The following is a 22584-nucleotide window of genomic DNA, read 5'->3' as shown; positions in this document are numbered from 1 at the left end:
GATTAGTTTACTGTTTACTCTTTATGAACATGTTGGTGGTTCTGAAAAGAACCTTTAGTGTTGTGTTTTTGCGTTTTTTTTTTACAAACTTGATTCTTGATTTTTTTCTGAAGGCTTTGTACTTATTAAATGTTCAATGATAGGGAATGCATAGGTGGTCATCAGCTCATTCACTATCACATATTTCACCATTGAGCACATTACCGTACCTTAAACTGTGGTTTCGGAGACGAATGAATTGTAAGATTTGTAACCTCCGCAAACAAAGTGAATAAAAATGAAAAAGAACTGAGGTTTTGGAGACGAACTCTACGATCTGTCGAGAAATAAACGAGCTATAAGCGTTCTGAAAAACCAACAGTAAATACACGGACGGATGACATTCGGATTAAAGTCCTTTAAAATAAGAACAGAACAACAGGAAATACATAGCTCATCATGTTGCTCCTTAGTTATTTTTCAATACAATGCAGATGTAACGTCAGTCAATTTTCAACATCAGTTATCAACCAAAGAAAGCAGTTCTTGCTACCGAGAAAATTCGTTAATGGCATCCTGCATACAATGTGGTGTAATTTGAAGCCACTTTTAATTCGGGAACCATGCATGGGATTGTGAAAACTGAATGATCAATTTAAAAGACCCCAATCACCAATAAGTTCAAGAACAAGCATAAACAAAATAAATCAGTTTATATTATATGTCATATTATGTCACTTTAGAATGCATTGGTGTTGTGAAAAACCTTCAATAACTCTTCTTTGAAAGGTTTAATGGCCCTGAAAAGCACCGTGTTGTACGGTGGCTGGTTTTGCCACCAAATCAGTCTGTATAAACAAACTTTTTCCTTCTTCTACCTGCTGCCGTTTTGCGATTGCGTTTGCCACTCGCTGAAACTAGTTGTTGCCACCGAACCGAATGTGCCTTGCCTTGGGGGGGGGGGGGTTTCTTATTGTCGTGAGCAGCTTCGCAAGCCAACTCGAGCACTCCGGCGGCCGAAATTCTATAACCGCTATTAGGTATATTACTGGAACTCCGGCACCAATCTGTTGATGCGATGTGATGTTTATTGTTTATTGTTTATTGTTTACAAATTAAGTTTATCTGACATAAATTGTCTTAATAAACACCCGTCACTCAACTAAAGTTTAATCTTCTTATTCTACGTAGAAATTCATTTGTGGAGATATTAAAATCGAACGCGGATTCGATAGATGCAAACACACGAACCATTGCACTTATAGGTTGATTATATCCGTAATGAGTACGATGGAAACTCGGTTGCATCAGGGACCGCTGTCTCAGCATCCTGCTTGATGCACGAAAGTTAAGCAGCGATAGAAGATGAGGGCAATCAACTTCTCCGACGAGTAGTTTGCAAACATAAAGAGCCTGTTGTGTCTTGCGTCTCCGTTCGAGCGTTTCAAGACCAAGCAGTTGACATCGATCTGGATACGCTGGAAGGTTCAAAGGATCGCGCCATGGTAGATTTCGCAGCGCCATACGTATGAACCTTTTTTGGACTCGCTCGATCCTTAGATTCCACGTTACATCGTTTGGTGCCCATACAACTGAAGCATTTTCCAGAATTGGTCGTACGATGGAGCAATATAACACCTTCATGCAGTGTGGGTCTGTAAAATCCTTTGCAATTTTCGAGATGAAGCCGAGTTGACGATTCGCTTTCAAAATTATTGATGCATAATGTGAGTTGAAAGAAAACTTCGAGTCCAATACAACACCAAGATCCGTCACCTGATGCATTCTGTTAAGAATCGTATTATCAATCTGGTAATTGAAAATGATCGGGTCCAAAGAACGATGGAAGGTCATAACATGACATTTCGCGATGCTGATGACAAGTTTATTCTTACGACACCAATGAACAAACGTATTCAGCAAATTTTGTAGATGAAGACAATCTTGGACACAGCTCACCACAACATAGATCTTTAGGTCATCGGCATATACAAGTTTACATCTATGACCAAGTGAAGACGCAGCATCATTGAAAAATATCACGAACAGTAGCGGTCCCAGGTTGCTTCCTTGAGGGACACCGGTCGTATTAGTGAACGGTGATGACATGCATGTTCCGTGCTTAACGTGCAGCGTTCTGCCAATTAAGTATGATGAAAGCCATGATACTAGTCTGTGAGAGGCTCCCAATCGACATAGTTTGCAGAGTAAAATTTTGTGATCTATGAGATCAAATGCTGCTTTTAGATCCGTGTAAATAACATCAACCTGGGCTTTCCTTTCCATCGCCACCAAACAGGTGGTAGTTAAATCCAGCAAATTGGTAGTTACGGACCTGCCAGGGATGAATCCATGTTGATCAGATGAAATATGCGTCTTCGTGGCTCGTAGAATTTGATCGCTGACTATTATTTCAAAAAGTTTAGATGCTGCAGAGAGGCTGGTTATCCCACGATAATTTTTAACATCACGTCGATCGCCACTTTTGTGCACAGGAAACATATAAGACGTTTTCCAACACACAGGAAACTCTCCTCTCTCGAATGAACGATTGAATATGAACGCTAGAACTTCGGCTATTGCTCTTGCGCAGTAACGAAGAACAACAGCGGGTATGCCATCTGGACCAGGAGCATAGGAACTCTTCAGCTTTTTGGACGCCTCGATAATTATTGCGGGGGATATTTCGAACGTGTCAATAGCTACTGCATTTTGTGGAACATTTGATGCAGCATTTTCTGCCTCTCTATCGGACGTTGGCACTGTTTGAAAAACTGAGGCGAAGTGCTTCGCAAAAAAATCACACGCTTCTGCTTCGTTTTCAGATTCTTTTCCACCAAAAACCACATTAATCGGAACTGACTTGTTTTTCCGCTTGCTGTTTACGAAGCCCCAGAAATATTTTGGATTCCGGCGAAGTCCAAACTGCACCCTTAATACGTGTGACTTATAAAGGTCGGCATTTAGTTTTTTGTAAACGTCACTCGCCCATTTAAAGTTATTCTTTGAGGAAGGCGATTTTTGAGTACGCAGGATGCGCTGGCACCGACTGCGTTCGCGTTTTAGTTTGCGGAGGAGCGGCGTGCTCCAAGGGGGTGAGAGAGGTTTTCTTTTCACAGGAACGTTCAAAGTTAACCATTGCAATATGACATTAGAGAAGTTCAACGCCATGCTGTGAACATCAAATTCTTCATAAACACAATTCCAGTCTAGACTAGATAAGTGATGAAAAAGTTCGTCAAAGTCGATTTTACGGTAATTGAGTGCTCTGTAGTCGTTAATCGTCTCTAAAGGTGGGCAAGGGCGTGCATAGGGATCCTTGATGTGTATGTTAAGTGGAGGATGGTGTGTATCCACATGGAGCAAGGGTTCTTCATCCGTGTAAACTACCGTATAACTACCCTCAGACGTGAAAACCAGATCGAGAATTCGATCCAAGTTGTTCAGTTGTGCATTAACTTGGTTCAGGTTCAGGAAATCCATTCCGTCGATTAACGCCGAAGCAGCTGGGTTTAAAAAAGACGCGTTTTCTGGACGTATGCCATCTTCATTTTCTGACCACCTAATGCGCGGTTGATTGTAGTCTCCACATATGAGTACAGTGTCGTCTCGAGAAGCGATGTTACAGAGCTCACGAACGGTAGCGATGTGCTCTTCGATAATGTCGATCATGCGGCTTTTATCAGGGGCAATGTAAACGTTGCACAATAAAACCCGACGCCCTCGTATATTGGCTGAGACACACACCTGCTCCAGCCTCCTACCGCTACGTGTGTCGATGCGTGAACATCCGTGTCGTTCAGCCACGGCAATTAGCACACCACCAAAGCTACGCTTGTCGCTATTCAATGAGCTTCGGTCACATCGAAAAACATTAAATGATGTACCAAAAATCTGCAAGGAGTTGATGCTATCGTCCAGTCCTGTTTCCGTAAGCATGATTACATCGTAATTACAATCGATGGAAGCCAGATAGATGTCGTCCAATTTTGTCCTCAATCCTCTCACGTTTTGATAATATATCAAACTGGTGCAAACGGCAGTAGTAGAAGCGTGCTGCAACACAGTATGAGTGAGTGTAGGGGTAAAGGGAATTGAGCAACAATACTCGCCTGTGATGGGAACCCGAGGGTTCCCACCATCCATAGAAATACGCGTTGAATGATTTTTCAATGTTGCACTGCAATTTCCGGCGGTGTGACGGATGTCGGTGTCAGGTTTATGACGGGAGATTGCCGAAATTTTTTGGTGGAAAGCTCTTCGAATTCGCGGAACAATATGCCTTCTGGCCAAGTGGATGGCTTAAGAGCGTTTGATTTTAAAGCCGGGTCCACCCCAACTTTAAACGAGATGAAGGTCATCTTGCTGATGTCAGCACCTTTAGCCAATAGTTTTATGACATCTGGATCCTTTTTCAGCTCAAGATTCGCTCGTACCATTGCAGATAATTGTTCGTTGGTTACATCGGGTCTTATGTGGGACAGGTAGAGCCAGAATTTGTTTGCTGGTTTGTCAATAACAGGAACGGATACCACGTTATTCCCTATTGGCTTAGAGCCGGACTGGCATTCAGACGAGTTTTGCGAAAAATCAGGTTCACGAAGTCGTTTGGCGGGTCGAATAGGTTCCATTGTAGGCCATTGCTTAACTGCCGGTGACAGAATAGAAGTGGTAGGCTTTGACGACAATTGTTTTATTTCTATCTGCAAGTTGTTAATCGCTGCCGTGAGAGATGCGAGCGGAGACTGTTCATCCGCTATCTTCGTGATAGAACGAAGATGGGAATTTTCAAATAAATCCGCACAATCATCGCACATCCAGAATAGGTTTTTCCGATGCGATGTGAAGTAGCTCATAAGGGCACGAGAAACACCGGAGCGACCAGAGCATGTCATATGGAAAATACAACCACAGTATCCACGGCAAGCCACAAATTCTATGCCAGTAATTACTTGACTGCATTTTGCACAATTTTTCTCCATGCTCATCTTCGCAGTTGATTCAGTTAGCCTTCAAATAACAGCACACACGGCAAGCAGCAGAAACAGTGGCACAAAGGGACGAGTGATTGTACTTATTGATCAACAATAGACCCGTAGAGTTGAACAGAAAATCAATGAAGCTGCACAGCAATTGGAAAAGTTTTAGCGACAAATTCCACAGTAATATTACGTTTAACGATAAGAACTACACTATATTCACATTCAGTCAACAAAATAAAAGTTTATGGTCAATAAATATTAAAAATTGTAGTTATAAAACACATTCAAAAACGGAAAAAATAAGGAGCTCGAAAGCGACACGGCTGGTGTACTTGCTGGTGAATCCAACATTTTGTGAAACGATGCCATACAACCACCCTTATTTACGGTTTGAAAGAGAATGATATATTTTTCAGCGGATCCGCGCGTTTTGTACTTTAGCGGTACACGCTTACAGGATAGAGACAAATTGGCAAACTCAGCCAAAGGGGCGAGTCCAACGAGACGAACGAATGAGCGTTAAAAAGCAGCGATGGCAAAAAAATACATTCATTACGATTTGTTCGCTCGTTGGATTCACATGCAGGCTAAAACGGATCCTTTTCAGGATCACAAAAATATCTTTAATATAAACAGTTTATTGTTTTGTTATCACTCGATATCCCCATATTGTTCGGCTAAACCTTCCTGTTTAACGATTGCGTTTGCCACTCGCCACAGCTTTCACAGTTGGAAAATTTCTTCCCATCCAGCTTGTGACATGTTGTACAGTAAATTATATTTAATGAGACGTGCCGAAGCACCACTCAGTGTCGCATTAGAGGCGATTTTAACCTGTAATTAAACATTTGCGATGACAGTGGTACAGTGTCGACTTTCAATGTGGGGTCATAATTTGGACCCCGAACTCTATGTTTACAAAAAAGTCCAAATAAATATGTCGCATTACAGGTCCGTTCAATTAGCTAAATGTCGACTGTACTTTCAATCTAGAAGCAAGTTAAGAACTGGTAAAAATTGAATAATCGGTAAAGTCCCCAACCATCAATAAGCTCAGAACAACTGTAAAATTCTCATACTCATCATATCCTGGAAAACAAATTATGAAAAAATCAATTTGTGTTTTATTATTATTTGGGATATTGTTTTAGAAAGCATTGAACTGTATTTCGTAAACTCTTTTTTGGAAGGTCTAATGGCCCTGAAAAGCGCCGTGTTTTATGGAATGGTTCCAATTTAGAAAACTTAGTACTCGTGGTTTTGGAAAAAACCATTCCGAACGCCCTTGATGCCGCCTTGTTCTGGATTTGCCACCAAAGCAGTTTGTATAAAGAACAAGCTTTTTTCTTATGCTACCTGCTGCCGTTTTGCGATTGCGTTTGCCACTCGCCACTCGCTGCAATTGCCTGTTGTTGTCTTGATGTCCACCGAACCGAATGTGGTCTGTTCTGAATGCGGGTTTTCTTATCGTCGCTGGCAGCTTTGCCAGCTAACTCGATCACTTCGGCGGCCGAAACTATATAACGCCGACTAGGTGGACTGGTGCACTGGTACTAACGCGCTCGGCCTAGCTACCCTTGTGGAGCAATTGTCGAATACACGTACGGGAAATTGCAGACCAACACGGTTCGAGCGGGATTTTGCCTTTCCCTTCACTTTTCCTCCTATGCCATGTCCAGACATTGGTTGTTGGTTTGTTGATGTGATGTGATGCGAAACGATGTGGTGTACGGTTTGGATGAGAATGATCGTTACGGAAGGAAGGAAGGTATTGTATTATAGAGACTTTAAACTTTTGCAGTTCATTCGTCTCTAGCCTTGAGAAAGGCCCTATGAAAAAACTCTACTCTATTCTACTCCAGCGCTACCACCTCCGCCCTCTTGCCTTGAGAAAGGCACTCGATCCCTCGCCGTCCAGCCCGTCCAGCAACGATGTTGTCCAGTCGGTGTCCACACAAAGAATGATCGTTACGGCAGCGGAGCGGGGATTTTTAAGCTGACTGGCTGGCTCGAGAATTACGCATGTGTGAGACTGCGACCAATGTTTCGTTCATATTTTTTCTTTTTCCTTTCCAATCGTGCTTCATTGTATTTCGCTGCTGCTCTGGTTGCCCGTTTTGGTCGGTACGATTTGAGGAGCACAAAATGGACCAATCAAAAATGGGCACATAGTGCATTTGAACAATGCTTGATATTTCACAATTATTCAATTATTGATCTCAAGAAAAATGAAATGTTATTCGTTATGATAGACGCGTAGATATATTTCCTATCAATTGATGCAAAAACCTTTGCGATCTATTGAGAAATGCTCGAGTTATAAGCGTTACAAATCTTGCATTTTTTCCTACTTGTTCAGTACCTAGATTTCCATTTCACCCCCTATATCTTCCGGTTAGACGTAGTCCTACGTCAAAATAAATTTCATCATAGCAACAAATTAAATTTGTACAGAATTGATTTGAGTTTTTAAAACTGGTGTTTTGATGAGAGACAGATATAAATAATCGATTATCGATCGTTCGGTATCGATCAACTATCATCCAGTATTATGAACAAAGCTTTGAACAAACGCAATACTGTATCAAAATATTATTCAACCAACTCCTACAATTTTTTTTTTTGCAGGAGCGAAAAACCTATTTTGGAGTTTTTCTACGATGAAATAGCTAAAACAAGTAACGGAACGACACCAACAAGCACAGTTCCCAAAGGCCAGAACAATACAACAGCGCCCGTAAAACATCGGTATGAACCGGAAAAAATCTACGAAAAGTTTGGTAGTCTCGAAAACGCCACCATGCGAGTCATTATTCACGGATTCGGATCTAGCTGCACGCATGTTTGGGTTTACGAAATGCGAACGGCGCTGATGGCAGTGGTACGACCGTGTTCTATACATTGCACTATGCAATGACTTTTTTTCAGTTAATTCCATATTAATCAATAAATCACAATGGTAATCATCTAAACTCATTGCAGGAAGATTGCTTCGTACTCTGTATGGACTGGGAAAACGGCGCGACATTGCCGAACTACGTCCGAGCGGCGGCCAATACGCGTCTGGTCGGCAGACAACTGGCGTACCTATTCAAGGGATTAGAAAAGCATAATAATCTTAACATGTCTCGAGTTCATTTGATCGGTTTCAGTTTAGGTTCACATGTAGCTGGTTTTGCAGGCTCCGAGCTGAAAGAGTTGCATCGAATTACAGGCCTTGATCCGGCCGGGCCACTCTTCGAATCGCAACATCCACACGCTCGGTTGGACGATACGGATGCTGGATTCGTTGACGTGATTCATTCCAATGGTGAAAATCTCATTCTCGGTGGGTTGGGATCGTGGCAACCGATGGGATCGGTTGATTTTTATCCGAATGGAGGAAGAGTCCAACATGGTTGTTCTAATTTGTTCGTTGGAGCGGTCACTGATATTATATGGGGTATATCCTAATGATACTATTAAATATTTTATTAATCCAACTTTGATCTGCCTTACAGCCCCTCCAGCATCCGTTGAAGGACGTTCGCTGTGTAATCATCGAAGAGCATACAAATTTTTCATCGATTCCGTCGCACCGAAATGTCTGTTCCCGGCTTTCCCGTGCGAAAACTATGAAAATTACCTGAAAGGGGATTGCTTTTCGTGCAACCGGATGGAAAATGGAACCGAGGTATCCGTTTGCGGCAATATGGGCTATTATGCGGATCGGTCCATCGGACGTGGACAGCTCTATCTGAAAACACGCGAGGAAGAACCCTTCTGTGCGCACCAATATAAGCTGCAAATCCAGAGTTCCCCAAATGAACTACCTCTGCGAACACTCGGTAGACTGGAAGTCGAGTTGGAAAGCGATGGTGGCCTGACGGAAGTTTTCACCATTACTGAGTAACGTATTTAATGCCTTCGGTAGCTCGTCGACTTTAACATGAAGTATTATTACTAACTTAAGGACCATATCGTTAGTTATGGATACACCTAAAACGCAGTCCTTTTTCAAATATTATATTTATTTTTCAGTTTTTTTTTTTTATCCCATTTATTTATTTAAGGCTCATTAGCATTTTAGCTGTAACAGAGCCGAATTTTAATCGTGTACATGTCACATGGTTATCATATCTATAATTAGCACATTACACAGTTGCCATTCGCCAGTATTCCTTCTATACCATTACATATGGTACATTCACACAATAGCCATTTAGGCGTAAGAGTTTTCTATCTGTTCTTCCATAATCCAGTTAGACCGGACAGCGGAGACAGTTGATTGATCATTGTTGAGTTATTTATAGAACAGTAGCCCGATGTGTCTGCAGGGCAGAGCAGTTGTATGGATGAATCGATCTTATTTCGACCGTGGATCGATCTCCATCGCTGATGATTGTTGCATGGACGTAGCTATTCTGTAACAACACAAAGATGGTCAATGAGGGCCCTGAGTTTTGAACTCACGATCGATCGCTTACTAAGCGAACGCGTAACCAATGTGGCTACGGAGACCCCCATTTTTCAGTTTTGATAACAAAATTACATTTCCTAGGAATACAAGAAATGAGTAACATTGATTTTTTTAGAATTCCGAAGGTTTAACCGATGATTGCACCTGCCCCAGGAAGAGTTTTGTAGTCCAGTTTAATGTAGGTTTCATTCTCCATAACAATGCAGATTTCTTATTTGCTAAAATTTCATCGTGAAGCTAGCGGGCACAGGTTTTTACGGGGCTTATCCAAATTAAGCTACGTTTGAGATATTTTTGCTACCTATATGTCTTCAGCGAGTTGCGTTCCACACTTTCTTGGAGCAATCCCGCATCGATGCTTCATTTTTTCTTTCGAATTGTTTGCAGATCTTTTTCTTTAAATCTGGCACGAACCAACCAAGTTTTCTGTACGACAATATATTGGACACTGTTTAAAACTTTCACTGCCAGTACTTGTCAGGTTTAGGATAACCCATTTCGAATATGTCGAAAAAATGTTGGTAACATATAAACGAAGGAAGAACTCATAATATATTTTCCCATCTTAGATATTTCAAGAAAATCAGTCTGAACGGGTTTGATTTTGACATTCATATGTAGCGTGATGTCCTGCTTTCTCGCGTTTGATCCGGGGCATAAAATGCAAAAGTCTGTGTCAGCGAATATCGTTACAATGAATAAATTACACTGTTTATCTTTTTCTTTCTGTGCTTTAGAGTGAATGTGAATTTCAAAAGAGCGCTCATACTGTCGTAAAAATCCGTTTTGCTTGGATAGTTCATATTTTAAGGATTTCAAATATATCTGAACGAATATCGATGACGTTTCGACGAAGGATAATGTTTTCGGTTTACATATAGGAAGCATATGAACTTAAATATAGGTAACGGCTCAAACCATTGAAAATACTGAATTCGTTCGAAACAAAATGGCTTTCATTGTAATTCGTCGTTTAATGAGTGGCTCAAAATGCAAGGGGTGTAAGTGACTTGATCAATTTCTCTTCATCAACTTTTTATTTAGTTAATAACTCAACTGCAAAAACGTTCCAATTTAAGTTTGCTATACAATCCGATAGATTAGGTTCTGACCTATCTTCCACATTTTCAAATACAGCTGGGAATGTATTTGCAGCTAAGTTATGACCAAAAGAGAGACGATGTAGAGAAATCGATCAAATCACTTACACGCCTTTCATTCTAAGCCCCTCAAATGTAATTTGGAAAGGTTCAACCACGACCAAAACCGAAGAGCGAAACGAAACTTCGAATGTTTTATCGACACGATGACCGATATTTTGATATTTTTTTGTTCAAAGTTTTGCACTTTATTATTTTGTTGAACAAAACTTAATGAAACGCCCAAATTCGTTAATACTTCAGCAATATATGCACAGAAAAAAAACATATATATATATATATATATATATAAAAATGTATTTCTGTCGGTCTGTCTGTCTCTGTCTGATTCTCATGGACTCGGAAACTACTGTTGTCATGAAAATTGATATGTAGGGGTTTTTGGGGAAGGAAGGGAAGGTTTTCGTGATAGTTTGAAACCCCTCCACCCTCTCTAAGGGGGGCTGCCATACAAATGAAACACAAATTTCTGCATTACTCGAGAATTAATCAAACAAATGAAACCAAATCAGGCATATAGAGGTTCTATGGTGCAATAAATGATTTTATGGTGGTTAAAGACTCCTCCCCCTCTCTTAGGGGGGGCTGTCATACAAATGAAACACAAATTTCTGCATTAGTTGAGAATTAATCAAGTAAATGAAATCAAATTAGGCATATGGAGGTTTTAGAGTGCAATAAATAATTCTACGGTGGTTAGATACTCCTCCCCCTCTTTAACACGTTCGTCGCCCAACGCGACGTTTTTGAGTTTCTTGCAGAGCCCAACTTGCGATAAATTATTAAATGACGATCAAACTTAGTTTGTAGATAACTTTTACATGTTCTAGCAATGTTTGTTTTCATGTTTGTTTTCAATTGAAGACGAATTGATGACAATAAGACATGTCAAAGTCATATTATAGGAGTTTTGCAAAAAACTGCAGTACAAACCATCCGTACTATAAATTGATAAAAAGTATAGTATAAACAGTATAATATTATGGTTATGATTTTATTATTTTTCTAACATAACCTATAGTTACATTTAGATGCCTATTCCTTCTAAAAATCCTACCCAATTTGAGCGAGGAAAGTGTCACCCATATCTAGGCGACGGGGCGTCGAAAGTGTTAAGGGGGGGCCGCCATACAAATGAAACACAAATTTCTGCATTACTCGAGAATAATCAAGCAAATGAAACCAAATTGTACATATGGAGGTTTTAGGGTACAAAAAATGTTTCTATGGTGGTTAGAGACTTCTCCCCCCTCCATTAAGGGGAGGTGCCACACAAATGAAACACAACTTTCTGCATTACTCGAGAATTAATCAAACAATTGAAACGAAATATGGCATGCGGACATTTTATGGTGCAATAAATGATTCTATGGTGGTTAGATACTCCTCCCGCCTCTCTAAAGAGGGGGGAAGGGGCTGAACGATTCGAGAACTAATCAAACAAATGAATTCAAACTTAGCATATAAAGTTTTTAGGGATCGATAAACTTTTCTATGGTGGTTCGAAACACCTACCCCCTCTCTAAAGACATGGGGGCTGCCATACAAATGAAACACAAACTTCTGCATAATTCGAGAACTATTCAAGCAAATGGAGCCAAATTTGGGATGTGAGGGTTTTTGCGTACGAGAAATGTTTCTATGATGGTATGATACCCCTCTCTTCTCTGGAATCCCATTAAAATAATACAAATATTCCAACCAAACACGACAACTGAAAATTTTCGGACAACTCTGAATGAAAATGGGAAAATTCGAAAAATTCAATTCGCATATGTTCTACAATTACATATTGACAAGCGTTGTTAGTCCATTCGATGTTTGCGGTAACGAAGTTGATCTTCGTTCGAAAGTGGAAATGGATTTTAATGTGATAAAACGCACTCCTATATCTTCTTCTATCAATATAAATAAAAATGAATCGCCGAATGTATTGATGAAAGCAAAACTCGAGACAGAAATTGTCCGATTTAGGGCTGTCTTCATTTTATCATTATTTCTATATCAAACATTTATTTCATGTAACGAAGAAACATGTTATTTGCAAGTGGATAAAAAATCTTGCACGAAAATTGTGTCTGAAAATTTTATAGTAAAAAATAATTTTAAAGAGTAGATTAGAAGATCAATCAATGAACAGCTCTGCGATTGGACCAATGAACGTGCGCTTAGTAAAAACGTGGATGTGATAACGGAAAATAAATTTTGGGCGGGACAAAGTTTGCCGGGTCAGCTAGTCAAATATAAGGTAACAGGAAGACATTGGAGATTCTGAATTGGATCTGAAAAAGCCACAAACTATTAACAAACTATAAGAATTTGACTTCATAGCAAATTTATCATCCTTTTTAAAGGGTCCGAGTTTATGAATTGTTATCTTATTATACTACTTTTGATTCATTACAAGCATTACAGGGTATACACACTAAATTAATTATAATTAAGTTATTTACGTAGCGCAATGTAAACAAACATGGCAACTTTATAAACTTCCATTACACCTCGACCAATTTTTGCATAGTATTTTTACTACAGTGTATACGCTTGTTCGCTATCGCTGAATAAACAAAACTTTAACAATCAATTACCGTTCTGAATCATATTTCGGACGCTTGCGGCATGTGATGCAGAAAACAGATCTCAACTTTATGCACAGGTATTATTTGGTTGATATTTTAAATATATTAGTTCAATATGCTTTTAAGCTTTCTACTTTGGTACCTGTTTGATCAAAAACATTTATTTTGTAATTTTTTTAACGAAAATTACATTACACTTGATTATATTTTATAGTCAAAAGCGAAAGACTTATCAAGCAATCACAGTAACCTGGTAACGATGATGAGAACTGATGAATCACGAGAAAAATTTAAATATCAATGAAGGGATAAATTCTATGTGCTCACGCTGAGCAAACGTCAAACACAAACGATAATAAGTAGTGCTGTTGGTTTTTTTTCTACTATATAATAATTCAAATGTAATTCTCAAATGAAGTGATTGTGAAACCAAGGGATTACTCTAAAGAAGCAATTGTGATATTAATTTTATAGTTATATCATCAGTGCAATAAGCATTTCAAGGTATTAGAACAAAGTGTCCGAAATATGATTCAGAACGGTATACTAAAGCTAAGATTATACTTTAACATCGAACTTATAAATTTAATACAGATTTTTATACAGATTTTCTGGGAAAAAAACTAAGATGGAAAGATTTTTTGGGACCAAAAACACAGATTTTATTATGGCAACCCTGTCGACAATTCTGTAGGGGAGAGGAGGCACATTCGGACACTCTTTTTTTTCTTGATTTTTAATATTTTAGTAAACTTTAAAAACAATCTTGAATTCATCCTGGTTGTTATTTGGACATTGAAGTATCGTATGAGCGTGTTTATTTTTCTTATCTTCGATTATTTCTTTCTGTGCTGTAGACGCAATGTTTTGCAGCATTGTTATATTACCCGACAAGTCAGTTGCTACTTCCGCTCCAGTAAATTAAAAAAAAACGTTTCATCAGAACGGATAGCAACCTGTCATTTGAGGAGGCGATCTGGCGTAGTGGTAACATCCATGCCTCTCATGCTAAAGGTCACGAGTTCAATTCTCACTCCCGACATTCTTCCAAAAATGGAAGTAAAAGTGACGAACCAGCCAAATGAGTTGAAAGTCACTATAATACAGATATAAAAAAAAAACCTGTCATTTCGGATCCAGGTAGGATATCACTCGGAGAAGCCAGTGCAACTATACCTGCAAGGTCATGTATAGAAATAGTTTCTTCCAAGATGGTTCAGTAGCCAATTGTTCTGGGAATCTAAGAGCTTTTGCTTTAATGGGCCCATGACTGAAACATTCAGCGACTGTAAGCGATGTGTGCAATGAGGTGGAAAGGATACATGAATTATGCCATTTTCTCGGCAATATTTTATTGTTTCCAAAGTGCAATGGCTTTTGTCATTGTCAAGCAATAGCAAAATTGATTTGTTTACGCTGCGCTTTTCCAAATGCTCCAGAACATTGAAAAACAGTTTCCCGTCATCCAACCGCTTGTTGGGTAATTTGCAAGGCCAGTGAACCCATTTAGACCACATGTGAGTATACAATCGAGAAAACATTGATGCTGGCTCTATCGGTTTTCATTTTGAAGTTCCGAACCGAACCAGAGAATCAGATGAAATTGATATTTGTTAGAAAACAACAATCAAACATAAATTTGATGAGGTTTCAAACAGTGTCCGAATGTGCCCCGTGAACGATGTTCGAATGTTCCCCATTCGAAGAGTAATCATAATTTTTATCTAATAAGTAGACCTTTGTTTCCCCATTGTATGCAGGTTTTTTCATTTCATAACTCTAGAACTGAGAAACTAACTGAAGTGGTGTACTCAAATTTCTAAACAGTTCACGAATGAACTGAGAAAATACTAACAACTTCAAGCTCAAATGTTTCGAAACGTGTATGAAAAAGGACACTGTGTTGTTTTTCTTTCAAACTATATGACAGCTGTTCCGAAAAAAAAATTAATTTAACTACATTGATAAAACCAATATCAGTTTTAAATAAAAAATTGAGCATAGATTAACAAAATAAGCCACACCAAACATGCACTTCGATTGTGAATGACAGTATTGTTCTCTGTTTTAGTTTTCTTCAAGTTCTAGTTATAGGGTAAATGATCTTGGTTTGTTCGATTTGGGGTGTTTTTACGCAACTAGTAAATGCAATTCGATTTTTCTTCATGAAAATCACACACAATCGATACTAGTTTGGGTTTGTTGAAAAGCCCCAAGTCTAATACTACCATGAGGTGTTGAAATTATTCGAATTTTTATGTTTTTTAACGATTTTCCTTAAAGAGGAATTATGATCATGATTTGACCACCTCTGATCATGGTTTGTCCAAAAAATGATCATGGTTTGTCCGGTTTTAGAAATCACCATTTTGAATGAAAACATTCGAATTCTCAAGTAGATGTTGCAATTATCATTGCTTGAGTTTACTGTCATCATACTGATCAATTCATAATTTAGACTTTCTTCAGAATATTTCCTTTTCTTGTGCATTTTAGAAGTGTTACCCTCAACACGCTAAACACAGAGAAACTTTATTTCTACTATGCGCGAAGGACACAATAAACAAACTGCAGCGCGCCAAGAGGTTGCCATAGAAATCATGTGAACAAAATAACATTATTGAATTGGACAACTCTCTGGTCAAATCATGATCATAATTCCTCTTTAAGGAAAATCGTTAAAAAACATAAAAATTCGAATAATTTCAACACCTCATGGTAGTATTAGACTTGGGGCTTTTCAACAAACCCAAACTAGTATCGATTGTGTGTGATTTTCATGAAGAAAAATCGAATTGCATTTACTAGTTGCGTAAAAACACCCCAAATCGAACAAACCAAGATCATTTACCCTATAACTAGAACTTGAAGAAAACTAAAACAGAGAACAATACTGTCATTCACAATCGAAGTGCATGTTTGGACAACTAATTTTAAACCAATCACGTAAATCTGATACAAATGGTGTGCAAGCATGATGTTTACAATATTTGTAAGTGTTATAATCCAGAAAAGGTTTGAATACGTGCCAAATAATCATCTGGTGATCGATTAAAAGTTAGCTCGAATGAGGGTCGCATTGACACAAAGAGAAGGTGTATTTTTTAATCCTTTGAAACATGTGATTCCGTAAAAATATGCTATAAAACTACTGTAAATCATGAAAAAGACAATTTTATTTATATGTTTTGAAACATTCGAATACCTTATTTGACACAGAAGCGCTGAATTGGAGCATTCAAAAAAGTGGGCAAACCATGATCATATTTTCGACTGGACAAACCAAAATCATTTACCTTACTCATTCGTTCCGTCCAGCGAAATCTGCTTGTATTGCGTGTATTTAGTTCAGCCACAATTCATTCGTTCTCAAACAGTTTGCTCGCAGTCAGCTCGTATGGCGAACTACAGTTCTTTAAAAAAAGAACGACCGCTCGTTCAATATTTTTGGTGAACTAATTCTTTCGTACCATTCGCAAACGGTTTACTTATTTCTACCATGGAGACTAACGCCCGAACTGTATGCAAACATGTTTTTCGTTGATCTTTCCCCGCAGTGTAAGCAGTGAGTAAAATCTAAAAAAACATACCTACGTTATTCGTTAAATTGTTCACTTGTTCTACTACCTTCACTGGTTGTATTTTAAGCAAAATGATCTGAATAAATTTCCCATCTAATGGTATATAGCACAACATAATTTTAAAATAAACAATGAAGATTTTTCGGAATATGCATTTGAAATCCCTTAATTTTTCGTTACATTTTATAGAAATATAGAACAAATAGAAATCAAAGACGTAGTCCTGAGGCAAAACTGACAAATAAATCCACCGGCCCATAAAGTACGATGTGCCTGACGATTAGTATTATCCTGTAGAGTAGAAGTGGCGTGCAAACGATCCATGGTTGCCCACAATTTCTGTTTTTTCGTACATGATTTAATACCAAAAATCAATCACTAAAATTCTTGTAAAGCTTCGTGTTAGAGTCACTGAGCAGTATCAAAACACTATTAATAACGTTAGAAGTAATCAACTGATACGACGCTCCCATTGCAGAAAGGATGATGCAGAAATATTTGCTGGAGAAATGATCTCACATATTTTGGTACCCCACCCGGCGTTGGGTTTCCCCAAAAACATCACTGTGACCTACGTCACCTACAAAGGGTGGCTGACGAGAGGCTTATCGTCATGGAGTGTCAACAAAATTATTCTGAGTGATGGATTCGGAAAAAGGTTTGCCATATTGCTTAATAACTAATGAGTCGTTGTTAGCTGGTTGCTTTTTTTTTGTTTTAGCTTTTCCATTTGCAAGGAAATACATCTGGATTCAAATTCCCCGGTCCATCTAACGTTGCTACCAGGTGAATGTGAGGCAGAAAATGATTACATTCACAACCAGACAGATGAAAACCATTCAACGGATGCCCCGGAAGACAGTGATGAAGGGAGTGACTACGACGATTCATCGAAAGGTCAAAGCAGTGAGCGAAACGACATCAATCCACATTTCAACTCACAGCACAGTCTTCGGGGAAAGGTAACTACTGAACACGACAAAAATCTTGACACTCAACCCTGGCAACCGATAGTGATCGACCTTCCGCGAAGCTACCGAAACACCGATAGCAACAATTCTTATCCAATCTATGTTACTCCCACGGCAACGCTACCCACGACAAGTACAGAACGGTCTATCAGTGAACCAGTATTAAAGCGAGCTCAGCATGAGCCCCGGAAATTGTTGAACAAGACGAACGACCGAAGCAGCGATAAACGCTCTATCGAAACGCAGTCCATTAAAGACCCCACAACTACGCCACTTCCTGAAAGCAAACTGATCACCGTTCAACTGTTTCCATACCGATTTGCTAATGTTTTTGAAAAAGCCGAAAGGTACGCAAGACTGACGTTATTGCCATTGCTGACGGAGCAATTTCCGCAGTTTTTTAAGTCCAAAACAAACAGCAAAGAACTTTATTCATCGGAAAACCCAGAATTCAACCAAACCGAGCCAGTTCCAACCATCTTCAAAACCAACGCTACCGACAAAACCATTGTATCCGCTAGTCGACGATCGGATGTGAGGGTGGGCAAAACGAGCGATCTGAATGAACGGAGACACCTGAGGGCAGCCGACAAAATCGATGCACTACCACCGAGCACCCGGAATGCCTTCATCAGCGAGGATGCGTTGTTTCAAATACATCACATCGAACCATCGATCGCCACGACGGCTGTGGATTCATCCGTTGTTGAAACCGCCGATGAGCTGATTCGAATCAACTTGCCCACTTACAAACCGCCAAAGTCGACGAAAAAGACGGCTGAGCAGCACCAAACGCGTTTTATTCCGCTCAACTATGACAGAAGTAAGGAGAGTGAGGTATCGACTAGCAGAAGTAGCGTGATGATGGGTGATACAAAACCAAAAGATAGCAAAAGTTGAGGGAGAGAGAGAAAAAGGATTGACAGTATTTAATAATGTGTAATTTAGAAGTAAGAGTTAAACTATGATTTATTATTAAAGAGACCATACGTACCAGTATAGGTTTTTTTTTGTAATTTTTTTTTGCTTTTTTAATTCAAGTATGTCACAGCTCTCCTAACCATCATTATCTCTATACTAATTAATATCGATGGTATTGTCGCCTTCCAGAATAATATTGTACCATTCCACTCGTCAGTACGAGTTCCACTTATAGAATGGACTACTCTATGTGATGGGTTTATTTATTAATTCATATAAACAGGTGAACCACAATACGTGTACCTAAACCTCCCGCTAAATCAAGTGCACTTGACCTTTCGCTTTGCTCGAATTGACTATCGTTGGATTGCAAGTGGAATCCAGGATCCCATCAGTAGTGATCATTTGCCAATCAAAATTTCCATCACTACTGGTTCAACCTCTTCTGAATCTATAAACATGACATATGACCTCACAAGACACATTGACTGGAAAGAATAACAGCGGAAGTTGAATATCGTATTCCGATGGTGGCTTCCGGTTCATTGAAAATGACCGGAAATGAAGTTGGAGGAGTTCAGTTAGACAAGTGTTAAAGCGAGACGAAGAAAGTGTTGAAGCAAAATGGCGGTAGTAACGAACACATACACAAACGGAACCGTAAACGGAAACGGAAACGGCAAGGAAACTAAAACGGAAACGGATACAGAAACGGAACCGGAACCAGAACCGGAACCGAAACCGGAACTGGAACCAAAGCCGAAACTGGAACCAAAGCCGAAAAAGGAATCGGATCCGGAAAAGGATCCTAAACCGGACAAGCACAAACGCCCACACACAACAAAAACAAAGGGTGGGTTTAGGTCCACCCTGATTCTTTTCAATAAACGACATGCCATGTGCTACAGGTAACAGGTATAGATTGTTTTGAAGAGCAGACCAGAAGCAATCTAAATACCCTTGTTTAGTAATTTTCCGACATATACAAGACTATTTAACTCATTTTCCATACAGGTAAAAAATCTAACTTTTCCTGTTTTTAAGTATAGAAAACACCAAACGGCGTCAAAACGCTAGAATGAAGGGAGCAGGAAACAAGTCACCATACAATCAAATTGTCAGCGTCAAGTGACACCTTCCTCTTGACGCTACTAAAAATTCGTTAGGTAGTGCCATTCCCGAGATCCTGAGGGTGGTCGGTTCAGGGCCACCGGTCGGATTAGGGCAACCTTCCGCTATACCTAATAAAACAGTGATATCAGATTAATCATGGTAATTTATTTTTTCGTTGAAAAAAATCGCTAAAATCACATACTTTTTATGATGTTCATAGTGTACTACGCCCTTTAAGCTTCTCGGAAACGGATAGAATTAAGTTCAATTTGCTGAAAAACCTCCCAGATCTGACGAAACATCGCTTGTTGAATTTATTCAATCGATTGCTGGAGCATAATATTGTTCCGGATTATTGGAGACATGTACGAGTTATAGTTATTCAAAGGCCCGGAAAGTCAGCGTTCGGCTTTAATTCGTACCACCCAATAGCGATTCTGTTCTGTATACGTCCTGTAATTGCTGAAGAAAATGACCTTGTTTCGCCTTGATCGATGAGTTGAAACAAATGGTCTACTCTCAGATACACAATTTGTAAGTGATTGACTTGCGTTGCTTTGGTATACACAAAAAAAAAATGGCTTCAATATTCTTGGACATTAAGGGGGCCTTTGATTCAGTTTGAATAATTGTCCTGTCAGACAAATTACACTCTCAGGGTCTGTGACCTCTACTAAATAACATAATATATAACTAGCTTTCCGTGAAACATTTGAATTTTTCTTAAGGAGATTCAACAGTAAATCGGGTCTACTACATGGGTCTCCCTCTGGGCTCATTTTTAAGCCCCCCTTTGTACTACTTCTACGTAAGCGAAATTGACAATTTTATTACAGGAAATTGCAGCTTAAGACAACTTGCAAATGATGGTAGAGAATCAACTGAATCCGACCTGTAATGACCCTTACAAGATACTTTGAACAATTTTTCAACCTGGGCCATTGTTCTAGGGATTGAGTTCTTCGCGGAAAAAAAACTATAACTATAAGCTATAACTTCTGGGAAAACCACATCACTCGGTCCATGTCATTCAAGTATTTGGGGTCTGGTCCGACTTCAATCGTACTCGAGGTGCCATATTAGTTATCTGAGTAAAAATGTCGTCAAAGAATGAAACGCACACACATTAAGGCTCGATGATTTGGTAGGCATACTCCCACTAAAATATCGCTTCAATTTATTATCTCTTCGGTTCCTCATCCGATGTAAGTTATGAACCCATTGGTGATCGAAAATTTTGAGCAGCTAATCGAGCTAAATTGTCGCTCTAGATTCATGAGTTCATAACATGAATTCACCCCCACCCAGATTATTTCTTTTTTGCATATTCCCAACCGTGTTTGTTTTCCAGACTAAATGTAATGATCTTGTAAATTATCTTGGTTTGTCTTGGTTGTGTAAATTATCTTGGTTTGTCCGACTACCATAAGGCGTTGAAATTATTCAAATTTTTATGTTTTTTAACGATTTTCCTCACAGAGAAATTATGACCATGGTTTGTCCACCTCTGATCATAGTTTCATCATTTAAATCAGTCCCGTAGTTCAAGTTATATTTGTTTTAAAGTCATTTTGGAAAAAAACAGAAAAAAAAGATTTTTCGGCCACCCAAAATAAAAAAATTAAAAAAAATACGAGTCTAATATTTAGTGATAACGAACAAAAATTTCAATTTTCACAAAAACTGAACCACTACATCGATTTAGCGTGGAATTGCCTCGACTATCGCGTGGCTCAATGCGCTCTTATTGATTCTTATTGGTACCACAGCCTGGGCGAAACGCAAGCTGTCGGAAGTCCAGGTGGCCGTTGATGGAGAGGAGTTGGATCAGTCGGCGGTTGACCATTCTCTCTAACGCAGCAGGTTAACAAGAGGGGTAGATAGACTTCCGGGGATCGTTCAGTTTTTTTTCAGGCTTTTCAATAGGGAGGATTAGACTTTCAGACCATTTTCGGGAGAATAGCAGTAGGCAATAGCCGTCCAACGTGTGATTAAACATCCAAGCCAATTCATGTAGTAAATTATATTGAATATAGACAGATGATAACGAATAAAAACAGAATAATAATTTGTCATGCCTTGAATATATTTTATTGAACTTGTACGTTCAATAATCTGCGGGTAATAGGCGATAGACCCAGGATTATGATGTACAGGCAAACCTTTTTTTGTGCGATCCTTCTTCGTGCGAATTTTTTTATGCGATTTTTTCGTGCGGTTTTCTATTCTTGTGCGATTTTTTTTTGTGTGGTATATAAAAGGAAGCATATTTGACGAAGTTATCGTCCATTTAGTTTTTTTCGATGTCTTATACGCATTTCAGTGCGAAAAGAGCATATTTGCGTCTAGATCATCTTCTTTTTCTTGAATGGCGTTAACGTTCCCTGTGGAACTTTTGCCGTCTCAACGTATGCATTAAATAGCATCATTATTTAATACTTAGCAGAGATTTCTTAAGCCAAATAACACGCCTTGAATGTGTTCCGAGGGGCAAGATCTAGAATACGAGTGACCACAGTGCAAGTCGAAGGAAATTTCTTCGACGAAAAAATCCCCCGGCCAGAAAGGGAATCGAACCCGAACACCCGCCATGATGATGTGAGACGCTAACCACTCGACCACGTGTGCACCGTGTCTAAAGCGGCCCATAGGCGTTCAATATTGTTAGGCAATGTGGGTTGCCCAATATTTTGACGGTGACCCCTAGAGGTCAATATCATTGTACAATAGTTTGGTTTGTACAAAAGATTGTACCGTGTGGAGGCGATATTGGAGGTTGTGCAAAATGTTGCACAATCACGAGCACAGACGTACAACCACATTGTGGAAACAGTCCCTG

The 22584-nt window shown here is 39.2% G+C and overlaps 1 protein-coding gene across 1 annotated transcript in view; it reads left to right on the top strand.

Annotated features, from left to right (window-relative positions):
* LOC129761246 (uncharacterized) overlaps positions 1-18727 on the top strand; it is a 97516-nt gene extending 78789 nt beyond the window's left edge. Inside the window, exons 5-9 of the mRNA XM_055758963.1 lie at positions 7590-7842; positions 7944-8403; positions 8462-8849; positions 17219-17398; positions 17462-18727. Coding sequence (XP_055614938.1) covers positions 7590-7842; positions 7944-8403; positions 8462-8849; positions 17219-17398; positions 17462-18611 — 2431 coding nt within the window. The 3' untranslated portion in view covers positions 18612-18727. The remainder of the gene's footprint in view (positions 1-7589; positions 7843-7943; positions 8404-8461; positions 8850-17218; positions 17399-17461) is intronic.
* The last annotated feature ends 3857 nt before the right edge of the window (positions 18728-22584 follow it).

Source organism: Toxorhynchites rutilus, chromosome 1, assembly GCF_029784135.1.
Source record: "Toxorhynchites rutilus septentrionalis strain SRP chromosome 1, ASM2978413v1, whole genome shotgun sequence".
NCBI classification, from domain to species: domain Eukaryota; kingdom Metazoa; phylum Arthropoda; class Insecta; order Diptera; family Culicidae; genus Toxorhynchites; species Toxorhynchites rutilus.
Note: the sequence above shows the minus strand (reverse complement) of the source record. Positions and strands in the feature narration are given on the sequence as shown.